Below are 15648 nucleotides of genomic sequence, written 5' to 3'. Positions count from 1 at the left end.
TTTCCTACTTTTCTTAATATTCCTCAAGGGCTTCATCTGTCCTAAGGCTTTCAGACCTTACAAATGCTTCCTTTTTCTTTTTGACAAGACTCATAACATCCCTCACTATCCAGGGTTATGATACTTGCCACACTTATCCTTCATCCTCACCGGTACATGCTGGTCCTGAATTTCAATCGACTGACATTTGAAAGACTCACACACGTCGGATGTTGACTTATCCTCAAACAGCCTCCCCCAACTATGCTTTCCAGATCCTGCCTAATCTTGTTATAGTTCGTCTTCCCCCAATTTAACATCTTCATCTGAGGCCCGCTCTTGTCCTTATCCACAAGCATCTTAAAACTTACGGAATTATGATCACTGTTCCCGAAATGCTCTCCAACTGAAACTTCGACCACCTGGCCGGGCTCATTCCCCAACACAAATAATATGGTTTAATATGGCTCCTTCCCGAGTTGTGTTATTTACATACTGTTTCAGGAAACCATCCTGGGCGCTCCTTACAAATTCTGCCCCATCCAAGCCCGTAGCAGTAAGTGAATCCCAGACAATATAGAGAAAGTTAAAATCACTCACCACAACAACCCTGTTGTTTTTGCATCTTTCCAAACTCTGTCTGCATATCTGTTCCTCTATCTCCCGCTGGCTGTTGGGAGGCCTGTAATAAACCCCCAACATTGTGACTGCACCTTTCGTATTCCTAAGCTCTACCTATAGTGTCTCGCTGCCTGAACCCTCCAAGGTGTCTTCCCTCAGTACAACTGTGATAGTCTCCTTAACCAGTAATGCAACTCCCCCACCCCTTTTACATTCCCCTCTATCCTGCCTGAAGAATCTAAATCCTGCAATGTTTAGCTGCCAATCCTGTCTCACTTTCAATCAAGTCTCTGTAATAGCAACAACGTCATAGTTCCTAGCACTGATCCAAGCTCCAAATTCTTCTGTCTTACCTGTTATGCTCCTCGCATTGAAACAAATGCACTTCAGACCATCAGTCCTGATGTGCTCAACAACCATTCCCCCTGCCTGCTCTTCCTCTTAATCTTACTGACCTTAATCTGTAGCTCTTCCTCAGTTATTTCTCCTGCTGACCTACTGCTCTGGTTCCCACCCCCCTGCCATACCAGTTTCAACCCTCCTGAGTGACTCTACGAAATCTACCTGCCAGGATATTTGTGCCCCTCCAGTTTAGGTGTCACCCGTCCTTCTTGTTCACGTCCCACCTGTCCTGGAAGAGACCCCAATGATCAAGATATTTGATCCCCTCCCTCTTACACCAGCTCTTTAGCCATGTGTTTAGTTGCATTATCTTCCTATTCAGAACCTCACTGGCACGTGGCACAGGAAGTAATCCTGAGATTACAACCCTAGAGGTCCTCATTTTTAACTTATTACCTAACTCCCTGAACCCCCTCTTTGCGGGACCTTGTCACGCTTCCTGCCTATGTCGTTAGTACCAATGTGTGCCACGACCTCTGGCTGTTCGCTCTCCCCTTTCAGAATGTCCCATGTCCTTTCAGAGATATCCTTGGCCCTGGCACCAGGGAGGCAACATACCATCCTGGAGTCTCTTTCCTGGCCACAGAAATATCTGCCTGCACCCCTGACCATAGAGCCCCTATAACTATCGCTCTTCTGTGCCTTGACCCACCCTGCTGAACAACAGAGCTGGACATAGAGACTCTGGTCCAGCCCCCAACAACAGATGTTCACCCTTCAGGAAAAAAGATCTTGTTTTCAGCTAACCAACAGAATTTTAAAAACAACAGGGTGAAAGGGAAAACACTTCTTTTTAGCTTGCTGCCCCTTCTAAAACTAAAACTCAAATCTGCAGCTCAGAACTGAAAGTGAAAAGAAAACTGTCCAAAAACACATGACCGTCCTCCTAACAACACATGATCATCAAACTAATCCCAGAGTAAAAACAAACAACCCCATTTAAACCACTATTGCTACTTAAACCAAGTAGCAATAAAAGGACATTTCCAGTCAAGCCGACAACAATGACATCACTGAAGCTGTGAGCTAAGAAACTACTGAAGCAGTGAGTTGTAGAAATCATGGATCTAAAAAAAATCCATTCTTAAAGATGCACTAACGTCACACTGGTCAATTGGTATGTCTCTTCCATGGATCTAATACTGTCTCTAATTTCCCTTGTAACTCACTATTTAGCCACCATCCTGCATACATGTTGGTTCTGGGCACTGCAAATCTTCCCAGCTTCCCACATGGAACTTGAAAAGCACATCACAGGGGTGATTCTCCCAAAAGCATTTGAAGTGTTGAATTCGTGTGAAAACTCGAGTAAATCATGTTGTTTTTCTCAGTGGGAGTTTGAAAATGAATCTCCCGCACTCTGTGCACTGCAGAGTGCACTGGAGTGAATCCCACTGAAAAGCAGGGGGCAGGGCCTATACCCACCCAGGAGGCTGACAGCGTAGCGCTGAGCTGGCCACTGCACATTTGCCGATCTGTCAGTGCCGAGATTGGCACATGCGCAAGGCCCCTGTCTTCTGGCCTCCCGACTGCTGGCCACCCCCATGATCCCCGCATCGCCGACCATGCAACTTCCCCCCCATGGCTTGATTGCTGACCCCCCAAAGTATGCCTGGGACCAGCCTTGATACCCCCCCCCCGGGCCACTTCGATCTCCCGCCCAACCCCCATCCCCCAATTTCCCACACCCTCCTTATGACCGATACCCACCTAACCCCCCCCCCCCCCCACTGCAGTGCCAACTCCCCCAGCAGCCCTGACCCCCCCCCCCCTCCCTCCAGCAAGCTGACCCACCCCCAAGCTGATGGCCAGCCCTGATCGCTGGTCTCCCCCTCACCCCCAACGATCCTGGCTGCGGAGTGGCAGCGGGACCCTCCCACCCCCACCAATGGCCCAATCAAGGCCCTCCTCCCCATTTGGCCCTTCACCCATCAGACCCCACCCTCTTGGCACTGCCCCATACCCAGTGAGCAGTTCCAAGGTGCCCCCTGGCAATTGGCACTTTGCCCCTTGGGCAATGCCAGGCTGGCATTGCCAAGGTTCCAATGCCCAGGAAGCACTCCCTCCCCGGCGCCCGACTCTCTCAGGGCCTTGATTGCCCCTCCTTCACTCCAGCTGGGTTGGTCCGCCAGCTCCCTGCAAGTAGGGAGCTACTGTAAATCCCGCTGGAGTGAAACACTCCTGGTGGGATGGGGGAGAGGCTAGTGCACCCGGGACTGAGGTTTCCGGTGCCGAGGTGATGGTACCGGAAATCTGGCGCCAGGAGATGTGCTCAGGGCTGGACAGCAAGTGCGGATCCTATGGATCAGCACCGCTGCACTGATTTTTTAGCACAATGGGATGGGAGAATCCCACCGCCCCCCAACCACCGCCCCCCCCCCCCCCCCCCCCCCCCCCCCCGCTTTGCCCCCATGTCTTTGAGCTCTCCTGCCATGCACTTTAAATTAAACCTTTGGAAGATTCTTAATATCGAAGAATACCAATAGCTCTGGGGTCCTTCTTGTTACTACAGAAAATAACCCTTACAAACTACAAACAACAAACAGACCTTACAAACAATAAACGATTAAAATACTGAATACTTATCCAGCCTCTCCTACTATTCACCAATCAGCTCCCTCCCTTGTATCCTCTGGGCGGCACAGTAGCACCGTAGTTAGTACCGCTGCCTCACAGCACCAGGGACCCAGGTTCAATTTCGTCATCTGGTGAGTGCCGATGCGGAGCTTGCACAGTCTCTCTGTATCTGCATGGGTTTCCTTTGGGTGCTCCAGTTTCCTCTGACACTCCAAAGACATGCGATTAGGTTGATTGGCCATGCTAAATTGCCTCTTAGTGTCGAGGGGGATTAGCAGGGTAGATAGTGTCTTGTTGGGATTGTTGTTGGTGCAGGCTCGATGGGCCAAATGGACTCCTTCAGCACTGTAGAGTTTCAATGATGCTGCTACAGCAGGGCAAGCCCACTCTGAAGAATTAAGAAATTAGAAAAAAGAACCAAAAGCAAAAAGCACCTCTGCGCCGAACTCCCACTCTGTCCCAAATCCCATTACCCACACTCACTCTGGCTGTATCTCACTCAGGATGAGGTCTATTCCACTGCTTGTGCACAAAGCTCACTGATCTTTGTGTGACTTTGGAACTCTTTCTCAGAAGGAGGTGGAAGCGGGATCATTGAGTATTGTTAAGGCTGGCAGATTAATTTGTGTTAGGCAAGGGAATCGAAGGTTCTGGATTTCGATAGGGAAAGGGGAACTCAACACAAACAGATCAGGCATAATTTTATTGAATGGTGGAGCAGGCTCAAGGGGCTGAATGGCCTACTTCTGCTGCTATTCGTATATTCGTATGTTCAGATGAAGTGACCAGATCTTTTGCTAATCACATTAGTAAATTTGCTGTCCATTGAATAGAAATTCACTCATTAACTACAATGTTAAATCAGTTCACCAGATCTGTATGAGTTTATTTATTAATGTTTTAAGATATCTTGATTTCTGTTGCATTTCTTAGCAAAGCGAATGACATTTTATCCAGATTAAATGATTCAAATTCTCCATTTTCTTCTGATAGGGCTCAGAGCATTCCACATTTCTTCAGTTTGCATTGCTTCTATTGGATTAACACTGTAACTTAGGCTATTTCCAGACCAGGCACCTAAACCACCGAGATTTAATTTCCTTACGATCGTTGACCTTAATGAGATGCTCTCTGGATCGTCATACCAGACCTCGTGGTATATATTGTTAACCTGCCATAAAAAATCAAAGCAGTTACACAGATAGGTGACACTTTTGGATCAATGTAACATTCTAGACATCTCAAAAAGCATTATTTAAACAACAATAAATTCCGACTTGTATTAAAAGATACACTTATTGATACTAATTATTGACCCAGTGACATAACTTTTCACTAACCAATACTGAGATTTCCTTTATAAAGTTACAAAGTTTTCCATGGCTTCATTTTGAAAAAAAGCGCGTCAGAAAATAAAAAATAGAACCCGGAGTAGGCCTGTTGGTCCTCCAAGCTGACTCTGCCAATTAGCAAGACCGTGGTTGATCTTTCACTTCAACTCCACCGTCCTGCACTATCTCCTTTCCCTCAATGACCTTTTGCTGAGCCAATCTAGTGAACCTTTGTTGTACACTCTCACAGGCAATGATACCATTCCTAATGTAGGGACAGTGCTCTCAATCTTCCCTCACAAATACCTGATATAATTGTTGGAATACTTATTTATATTTATACTCCAATCCCTTGCTAATAGGGTGGCATCACCAATGTCTCATCAATTGCTGCTGGGTAGGGCAGTGCAATCCTAATTGCAATCCTTCCGCACTTGGCCATTACAAAGGAAATGAGAGGGTGGGGCCTATGGAGACTGATGGGCACCCCAATCTCAAAAAAAGTTGAAAGTGTACCCCCCTCCACAACCTCAATCTCTGGAATCAAGATTCCCCACCCCCTCAATATCTGCCATCAGGCTCTCCCCGACACACAATGGCAGTATCAGACAGTACTGTGCCTTTAAGAAATGTATTTTAATCATGTTTGTCTATAGGATGTTTCTGCAGTCCTTGGCAATTTGTCGGCACCATGTTGCCTCTAGCCGGTGTCCTGTATTGTTACTGAGGCAGGATAATTGATACCATTTTAATTTAACCTGGACTAATGGAGTGTTCTGTGGTTTTAATGGTCCTTTTGGGATTGCTGAGTGAGGTGTAACAGATAAGGCAGATGAACTTAGAGCTTGAATTGGCACGAGGAACTATGATGTTGTTGCCATTACAGAGACTTGGTTAAGGGAAGGACAGAATTGGCAGCTTAACATTCCAGGACACAGATATTTCAGGCGGGATAGAAGGGGATAGAACATAGAACATAGAACATAGAACATAGAAAGCCACAGCACAAACAGGCCCTTCGGCCCACAAGTTGCGCCGATCACATCCCCACCTCTAGGCCTATCTATAGCCCTCAATCCCATGTAAAAGGGGTGGGGGAGTTGCACTACTGGTTAAGGAGAATATCACAGCTGTACTCCGGGAGGATACCTCGGAGGGCTCACACAGCGAGGCAATATGGGTCGAGCTCAGGAATAGGAAAAGTGCAGTCACAATGTTGGGGTTTACTATAGGTCACCCAACTGCCAGCGGGAGATTGGGGAACAGATATGTAGGCAGATTTTTGCAAAGTGTAAAAGTAACAGGGTTGTTGTGGTGGGGGATTTTAACTTCCCCTATATTGACTGGGACTCACTTAGTGCTCAGGGTGTGGACGGGGCAGAGTTTGTACGGAGCATCCAGGAGGGCTTCTTGAAACGGTATGTAGATAGTCCAACTAGGGAAGGAGCCATAATGGACCTGGTATTGAGCAATGAGCCCGGCCTGGTGGTCGATATTTCAGTTCGGGAACAGTGACCACAATTCAGTAAGCTTTAAGGTAGTGATGGATAAAGATAAGTGTAGTCATCAAGTTAAGGTGCTAAATTGGGGGAAGGCTAATTATAACAATATTAGGCAGGAACTGAAGAATGTAGATTGGGGGCAGATTTTGAGAGAAAATCAACATCTGGCATGAGGGAGGCTTTCAAGTGTAAATTGATAGGGATTAAGGACCAGCGCATTCCTGTAAGGATGAAGGATAAGTATGGCAAATTTTGGGAACCTTGGGATAACAAGAGATATTCTGAGCCCAGTTAAAGAGAAAACAGAAGCATTTATCAAAGCTAGGAGGCTGGGGACACACAAAGCAAGTGTGGAATATAAGGAAAGTAGAAAGAAACTTAAGCAAGGAGTAAGGAGAGCTAAAAGGGGTCACGAAAAATCATTGGTCAGCAGGATTAAGGAAAATCCCAAGGCTTTTCATACATTTATAAAGAGCAAGAGAGTAGCCAGGGAGAGAGTTGGCCCACTCAAGGACAGGGGAGGGAATCTATGCTTGGAGCCAGAAGAAATGGACAAGATATAAAATGAGTAATTTGCGTCAGTATTCACCAAAGAGAAGGAATGGATGGATGATGAGTCTGGGAAAGGGTGTGTAAATAGTTTGAGTCATGTTGAAATCAAAAAGGAGGAGGTATTGGGGTTCTTGAGAAACATTAAGGTAGACAAGTCCCCAGGGTTGATGGGATATATCCCAGAATACTGAGAGAGGCAAGGGAGGAAATTGCTGGGGCCTTGAGAGAAATCTTTGTATCTTCACTGGTTACGGGGGAGGTCCCAGAGGATTGGAGAATAGCCAATGTTGTTCCGTTGTTTTTGAAGGATAGCAAGAATAATCCAGGTAATTACAGGTCAGTGAGCCTTACATCAGTGGTAGGGAAATTATTGGAGAGGATTCTTCGAGACAGGATTTATTCCCACTTGGAAATAAGTGGTTGTATTAGCGACAGGCAACATGGTTTGTTAAGGGGAAGTCATGTCTCACTAACTTGATCATGTTTTTCGAGGAAGTGATAGATGAGGATAGGGCAGTGGATGTTGTCTACATGGACTTCAGTAAGGCCTTTGACAAGGTCCTTCATGGCAGACTGGTGCAGAAGGTGAAGTTGCATGGGATCAGAGGTGAGCTAGCAAGGTGGATACAGAACTGGCTCGGTCATAGAAGACAGAGGGTAGCAGTGGAAGGGTGCGTTTCTGAATGGAGGGCTGTGACAAGTGGCGTTCCTCAGAAATCACTGTGGGACCTTTGCTGTTTGTAATATATAGAAATGATTTAGAGCAAAATGTAACTGGGGGCAGCACAGTGGCAGAGAGGTTAGCACTACTGCCTCACAACACCAGGAACCCGGGTTCGATTCCTGGCTTGGGTCACTGTGTGTGTAGAGTTTGCAAGTTCTCCCCGTGTCTGTGTGTGTTCCCTCCGGGTGCCCCAGTTTCCTCCCATACTCTGAAAGATGTGCTGGTTAGGGTGCATTGACCCGAACATGCGCCGGAATGTGGCGACTAGGGGAATTTCACAGTGACTTCATTGAAGTGTTAATATAAGCCTTACTTGGGACTAATAAATAAAATTTACTTTACTTTAATAAGTTTGCGGATGACACAAAGGTTGGTGGATTTGCGGGTAGTGACGAGGATACAGCAGGATATAGATCAGTTGGAGATTTGGGCGGAGAGATGGCAGATGGAGTTTAATCCGGACAAATGTGACATAATGCATTTTGGAAAGTCTAATATGATAGGAAATATACAGTAAATGGCATAACCCTGAAGAGTATTGATAGGCAGAGGGTTCTGGGTGTACAGGAACACAGGTCACTGACAGTGGCAACGCAGGTGGAGAAAGTAGTCAAGAAAGCATACGGCATGCTTACCTTCATCAGCCGGATCATTGAGTTTAAAAATTGTCAAGTCATGTTGCAGCTGTATAGAACCTTAGTTATGCTGCACTTGGAATATAGTGTTCAATTCTGGTCGCCACACTGCCAGAAGGGTGTGGAGGCTTTGGAGAGAGTACAGAAAAGATTTACCAGGATGTTGCCTGGTATGGAGGGCATTAGCTATGAGGAGAGGTTGGAGAAACTTGGTTTTTTCTCACTGAAATAACGGAGGTTGAGGGGAGACCTGATAGAAGTCTACAAGATTATGAGAGGCATGGACAAAGTGGATAGTCAGAAGCTTTTTCCCAGGGTGGAAGAGTCAATTGCTAGGGAGCATAGGTTTAAGGTGTGAAGGGCAAGATTTAAAGGAGATGTACAAGGCAGGTTTTTTACACAGAGGGTGCTGGGTACCAGGGAGGTAGCGGAAGCAGATACGATAGTGACTTTTAAGGGACGTCTTGACAAATACATGAATAGAATGGGAACGGAGGGAAGGGTAGGGGGTTTTAGTTCAGTCGGGCAGCATGGTTGCTGCAAGCTTGGAGGGCCAAAGGGCCTGTTCCTGTGCTGTAATTTTCTTTGTTCTTTGAGCTTGATTTAGGGATGAGTGACAGGTCAGGTGATGTGTCTGGGGATAGTTTGTTTTCTTACAGAGCATTCCAGGTTTTTGGATTTGTTTCTCAGTTATTGCAAGAAGCTACATCTGCACCATGGAGCTTTAATTTCTTCATGATCTTTGACCTTAATGAAATGCTCTCATCATACCAGACCTCTTGGTATGTATAATTAACCTGCCATAAAAGGCAAAGGAGTTGGAACAAAAAGTGATGCTCTTGGATCAATGTAACATTCTAGACATCTGAAAAGCATTATTAAAACAATGATCAATTCTTAATTGTATTAAAGTATACACTGAAAGAAGGCAGTGTCTCTGTGTCTCTCTCCCTCTATCGTCTTTCTGAAAGTTTGAGGGCTGGGAAGCCTCAGAGGTTTGATCCAACATGCAAAGGACCAATTCACAGCAGGTGTTAAAAAGCTGAAGATCCGGCATCACATGAGCATACTTGCTTTTTGTGCTAGGGCGGCACGGTGGCACAGTGGTTAGCACTGCTGCTTCACAGCTCCAGGGACCCGGGTTCGATTCCCGGCTTGGGTCACTGACTGTGTGGAGTTTGCACATTCACCTCGTGTCTGCGTGGGTTTCCTCCGGGTGCTCCGGTTTCGTCCCACATTCCAAAGATGTGCGAGTTAGGTTGATTGGCCATGCTTAAAAAAAAATTGCCCTTAGTGTCCTGAGATGCGTAGGTTAGAGGGATTATTGGGGGAATATGGGGGTGGGGCCTGGGTGGGATTGTGGTCGATGGGCCAAATGGCCTCTTTCTGTACTGTAGGATTTCTCTGATTCTATGATTCTATGAAGTCTGAAGAATGGTGATGTCTGTGGGATGGTGTTTAATTTGGAACAGCAGAAATAGCTAGCTAAAAGCAAAATACTGCGGATGCTGGAGTCTAAAACAAAAACAGAAAATGCTGGAAAATCTCAGCAGGTGTGACAGCATCTGTGGAGAGAGACTGGGGCCAATGTTTCGCAACTGGATGACCAGTCATCAGAGCTGAGGGCAAAGAAAATGATAAAAGATTTAGACGGTGAGGGGGGGAGGAGGCTATAAAAGGACAAAGGCAATGAAAATGAGAATAAAGTCAGCTGAGAGAGGTGTTAAAAGTGTCCATTAAGAGATCAGAATGTGTGAATGGCAAAACAGGGGTACAGATGGTTAAGGCAGTTGGCCTGAAGGGCAGAGGGTGGGGGGGAAGAGGGAGGAGGGGTGGCAAGAAGTAGAGCGGGAATGGAGACGTGGAAAAATGGAAGAGAGAAGGAGGAATGATAAAAATGGAGGAAAGAGATGAAACGAAGAAACAAAATGAAATAAAATAAATGGAAACCGGGTGAAGGGGAGAGTTCATGCTCTGAAGTTGTTGAACTCAATGTTCATTCTGGAAGGCTGTAAAGTGCCCAATCGGTAGATGAGGTGCTGTTCCACCAGGTTGCGTTGGGTTTCGCTAGACCATTGCAAAAGGTCAAAGATGCACATGTGGACAGGAGTGCAGCATGGTGTATTGAAGTGGCAAGAGACAGGAAGTTCTGGGGTCCTGCTTGTGGACGGACTGTAGGTGTTCAGTAAAGCAGTCACCCAGTCTATGTTTGGTCTCTCAGATGTAGAGTAGATCGCATTGGGAGCAGTGAATGCAATAGACCAGATCGAAGGAGGTGCATTTGAAGCGCTGCTTCACCTAAATGGGGTGTTTAGAGCCTGGGATGATGAACAGGGAGGAGGTAAAGGGGCAGGTGTTGCTCCTACTATGATTGCATGGGAAGGTGCCGTGGGTAGGGGCTGAGGTGTTGGATGTGACGGAGGAGTGGACCAGGGTGTCCAGGAGAGAGTGGTCCCTGTGGAATGCTTACAACGAGAGTGAGGGGAAGATGTGTTGAGTGGTGGCATCATGCTAGAGATAGCTAGCTGTCAGGAGTTATACTGTGTCACATTAAGTCTTGCAATTGGTAAAAGTTATGCCAATTTTTTGGTGATATTTTATCAGTGTTCTCAGATAATCTTTGTTTGACCAAAGTTTCCCAGTGGGTCACTTGAATCATACCTGGAATGAAACACCTCATGCTAACCTGTGCCTAATTCAAATGTAAAGTTTAGGATCTAGGCTAACTACTGGGTCTTAACAGACATCCCCTTCAATGCCAGTATCACCCTCCCCTTCAGCTCTTAACCTCCCTCCTCCCCGTCACATGAGTGAAACCCCACAGTGTGATCACCAAAGAGCCGCCGCGGACAGAGTCAGAGGTGGAGAAAATCTTGAAAGATAAACAAGCTGGGTCTCAGCGAGTGTGAAGCAGATGTGCCCAAGTCCTTGCCCTGACCACCTTCATTGAAAATGGCTTTGGAGAATGTCAAAACAGGCGCTGTCTTTCTCAATCTCACTGCGACATATGCGACAGTCTGGCAGACTGGTTTTATTATCCAAATCTCAAGACTCCGGCTTCAACGTGTTACAGATGATGTCGAACTCTTACTCGAAGAAAGATGGTTCCCGATGCACATGAGACAAATGCCTGGAGGAAATATCCAACTGGTATCTCCAGAGATTTGTTCTAGCCCCAATCCTCTTCAATCTCCATTTCAACAATCTGCCTCCATATCTGCCTCAGAAATTCATCTATGCTGACGATATCTGCTCTGCTTCTCAGGGACAAACATTTTCTAATCTGGAGACAACAATAAACAACAATATTGCAAAGCTGGCCAAGACACAGTGCCGGTGCCAAGTGGGAACACAACAGAGATTGAATCAGGAACAGCATCCTGTTTATCTTGGTGTTATCCTTGACCAAACTGACATACAAAAAATATCTGAGCAAGACAGCGGCAAAGATCAAAACGTGAATTAACCTCCTCTTCTTGCGGTACAGATGCTTAAACTTTAAGGAACTCAGCTCTGGCCATTGTCTACTCGATGCAAGGTACTGTGCGCCAGTTTGGTACAACTCATCCCATTCCAGCCAAGTTCTGCACACATGAGGACGACCTCAACCGGGATCTTGGGTTCACGTCACACTACCTGTAACCATTTGGCCTGGGCTTGCAAAATCTTACTAACTGTCCTGGCTTGAGACAAGTCACACCTTTTTAACCTGTGCTTAACCCTCTCTCCACTCACATTGTCTGAACCTGTAAAGACTTGATTACCTATTAAGACTTGCATTCCAACCATTATCATGTAATTGAGTCTGTGTCTATATATGCACTGTTTGTGAACCCAACTCTCCACTCACCTGGTGAAGGAGCAGCGCTCCGAAAGCTCGTGCTACCAAATAAACCGATTGAACTTTAACCTGGTGCTGTGAGATTTCTTACTGTGCCTACCCCAGTCCAATGCCGGCATCTCCACATCCTTCCAGTCTTGTAGGTACACAGCTCAACACAACATTGTGTATCTCCCCAGATACGCTCCAAACAACTTAACTCCCCTGGCTCCCTGAGCAACATACCAGCCCGTTAAATAAGGAAAGAGATGGGAACAAGAAAGCTCCTGGAGCAGATTTCTATCAACCCAAGCCTACCACTATACAAGGACCTTACCAATCCATCAGCTGTTCCCCTCTCATGAAGCCAGCCTACATGGCTAAGCATGCCAAGGAATACAGCAGAGGCCCTATGGCAGCAGGAATGAAACCAACACACCACCATTAAAAACCATTTCTTCTTCACAGATCTCAGAGCCCCCTCTCCCAGCTTCAACCAGCCACTCATTGGGCACTCCTGAATGGTTTACACCCTCGCCAAGGCCTTTGTGCAGCAATTCAACACAAGTGGGGCCTTGTAGGGAGCCCGGCCTGCAGTTGTCGTGCCCCCCAATAAATGACTCACACAATATTTAAGTGATATAATTCAGGAAGGGTTCTTGCCTGGCTTGGTGATAACTGAGAAAATTTTTCTGTCAGATGTTTGGTACCATCTTCCTGAAAATGTGATTTTTCTGGCAATGGTTCTTGAAAAGCAAGTGGGGAAAGTTTATCTGGGATCGGCAGGAATATAAAGTTGCAGTTACAATTTGGAAAATGACGGTTTTAAGGGATTTACATTTCTACTGGTAAAGATTAGAGGTATAGTTTAAATGGGTTGAATTTAATGTTTCTCTGCCTGTAAGGGGAAACACTATGGTTAGATTCATGCTGGACAAAGGTACTTGCATGTGTGGGGGTTGGTTTCAATTCCTACTGTGATTCCAAAACAGAAAATGCTGGAAAATCTCAACAGATCAGACAGCATCTGTGGAAAGTGAATGGAGCTAACATTTCAAGTCTTGATGGCTCGTCATCAAAGCTGGAGAGAACTGGATAGAGGATGAGATTTATACTGTTATGGTGAGTGCAGTGGAGCAGTAAGGGCTGGTAAGAAGGCTAGCAATAGGTGGAGGCTAGGGAGAGAGTGACAAAAACCTCATGGACAAAAAGACAAAGGAAATGCAAATAGTGGCAACCATGACTAAGAGGGGTGCTAATAGTGGCCATTAAGAGATCAGAATGCACGAACGTTGGAACACGGGTATGTAGTGTGGCAAAGGACAACCAGGAACAGATAACAAATGGCCATGATGGAAAGTGGGATAAAGAAAAGGGGATGGAAAAATCAATCAATAGAAGAAATGAAAATAAATTGATAGAAATGAAAATGAGGTGAAGGTAGAGGAAAGAGTTCACAATCTGGAGTTGCTGAATTCAATGTTAAGCCTGAAGGTTGATTTCTTAATCTTTGATTTGATTTGATTTGATTTATTATTGTCACATTAACATACAGTGAAAGGTATTTTTTCTTGTGCGCTATACAGAGAAGGAAACGAGAGAGTGCAGAATGTAGTGTTAGAATTACAGCTAGGGTGTAGAGAAAGATCAACTTAATGCAAAGCAAGTCCATTCAAAAATCTGACAGCAGCAGGGAAGAAGCTCTTCTTGAGTCGGTTGGTACGTGACCTCAGACTTTTGTATCTTTTTCCCGAAGGAAGAAGGTGGAAGAGAGAATGTCCGGGGTGCGTGGAGCTTTAATTATGCCGGCTGCTTTGCCGAGGCAGCCAGCATAATTGTAGAAGTGTAGACAGAGTCAGTGGATGGGAGGCTGGTTTGTCTCCAATCAGCAATTGCGATTGACAGGGCTCTCAACCGTGTCCGAGCTATCTCCCACGCCACTGCTCTCGCCCCTCCCCTCCATCACAGAACCAGGATATGTCCCCCCTTTGTGTTCACTTTACACTCCACCAGCCTCCGCCTTCAAAGGATCACCCTCCAACATTTTCGCCAACCCCAGCATGATGCCATCATCAAACACATCTTCTCCTTACTCCCCCTCTCAGCATTTTGCAGGGACAGGAGGTTCGCTCGTGCTGTTTGGGAGGATTTAAGCTAGTGCGGCGGGGGTGGGGGTGGGAACCAGAACCACAGGCCAGTAAGTGTAGAGACTGGGGAGAAAATTAAGATTGAGATAAACATGTCGCAGAGTAACAGCAGACAGAGGGAAGCTGGAGTGCTCAGCAGGACCGGAGGTTTGCAGTCTGTTTGCTTCAATGCAAGCAGGTAAAACAGATGAACTGAGAGCCTGGATTACTGCATGGATTTATGATGTCATTTCACCTACAGAGACAAGGTTAAAGGAGGGACAAGACTGGCAGCTTAACATTCCAGGATATCGTTGTTTTAGATGGAGGGGAAACAAAAGGGGTGGGGGAGGGAGTTGCATTGCTGATTAGGGAGCAGATCACAGCTCTGTGGAGGGAGGACACATTTGGAGGGATCTTGTCGTGAGGCATTGTGGGTGGAGCTCAGGAATAGGAAGATTGAAATCACAATGTTGGGCGTGTTCTGTCGACCTCCCAACAGCCCACGGGAGACAGAGGAGCTGTTCTGTAATCAGATACTGAAAAGGTGTGAAAAAAGCAGAGTCGCTGTGGTGGTTGACTTTAACTTCCCCCAAATTGACTGGGATTCCATTTCAGGAAGGAGCTCAGATGGAGAGCAATCTGTTAGATCTGTCTAGGAGGGCTTTTTGATACAGTGTTTTGACAATCCAACCAGGGAGAGGGTCATATTAGACTTGGTACTGGGGAATGAGCCAGGCCAGGTGATCGATGTTTCAGTGGGGAGCATTTTGGGCTTCGCGACCATAATTCCATAAGATTTCGGGAGTCATGGATAAGGACAACAGTGGCCTTCGGCTGAGAGCGCTCAATTGGGTGAGGACCAATTACATCCAAATTAGACAGGAACTGGGAATGTGGATTGGGAGCGGCTATTTGAGGACAAATCCGCGTCTGACATGTGGGAGGCTTTTAAAAGCCAATTGATTGAAGTGCGGGACAAAATGACAAAGTGCAGACAAAAATGAAGGATACAAATGGGAGGATTCGGAAACGATAAATGACAAGGGAAATTGTAAGCTGAGTCAAAAGAAAAAAAGGAAGCATGCAATAGGTTTAGGCATCTAAAAGCTGACAAAGCTCTTGAGGAGTAAAGTGACAGTAGGAAGTGACTTTAACATGGAATTAGGAGAGCTAAAAATAAAATGTCTTTAGCAAACAGGGGCATGGAGAATCCCAAGGCTTTTTATGCATATATTAGGAGCAAGAGGGTAGCAAGAGAAAGAGTAGGCCCACTCAAGGACAATGGAGGGAAGTTATGTGTGAAGTTATGTTGGGTATCCGAAATTGCAATAAGGTAGACAAGTCCCCGGGGCTGGATGAGATCTATCCCAGGTTAC

General features: G+C 46.1%; 1 protein-coding gene across 1 annotated transcript in view; it reads right to left on the bottom strand.

The window, feature by feature from the left end:
- Window positions 1–4546: 4546 nt before the first annotated feature.
- The window catches only part of LOC144497786 (di-N-acetylchitobiase-like), a 57895-nt gene continuing 46793 nt past the window's right edge, over window positions 4547–15648 (bottom strand). Inside the window, exon 5 of the mRNA XM_078219223.1 lies at window positions 4547–4750. Coding sequence (XP_078075349.1) covers window positions 4547–4750 — 204 coding nt within the window. The remainder of the gene's footprint in view (window positions 4751–15648) is intronic.

This window comes from Mustelus asterias, chromosome 8 (genome assembly GCF_964213995.1).
Source record: "Mustelus asterias chromosome 8, sMusAst1.hap1.1, whole genome shotgun sequence".
NCBI lineage: Eukaryota > Metazoa > Chordata > Chondrichthyes > Carcharhiniformes > Triakidae > Mustelus > Mustelus asterias.
The sequence above is the reverse complement of the archived record's forward strand: the minus strand, read 5'-3'. Positions and strand labels throughout refer to the sequence as shown.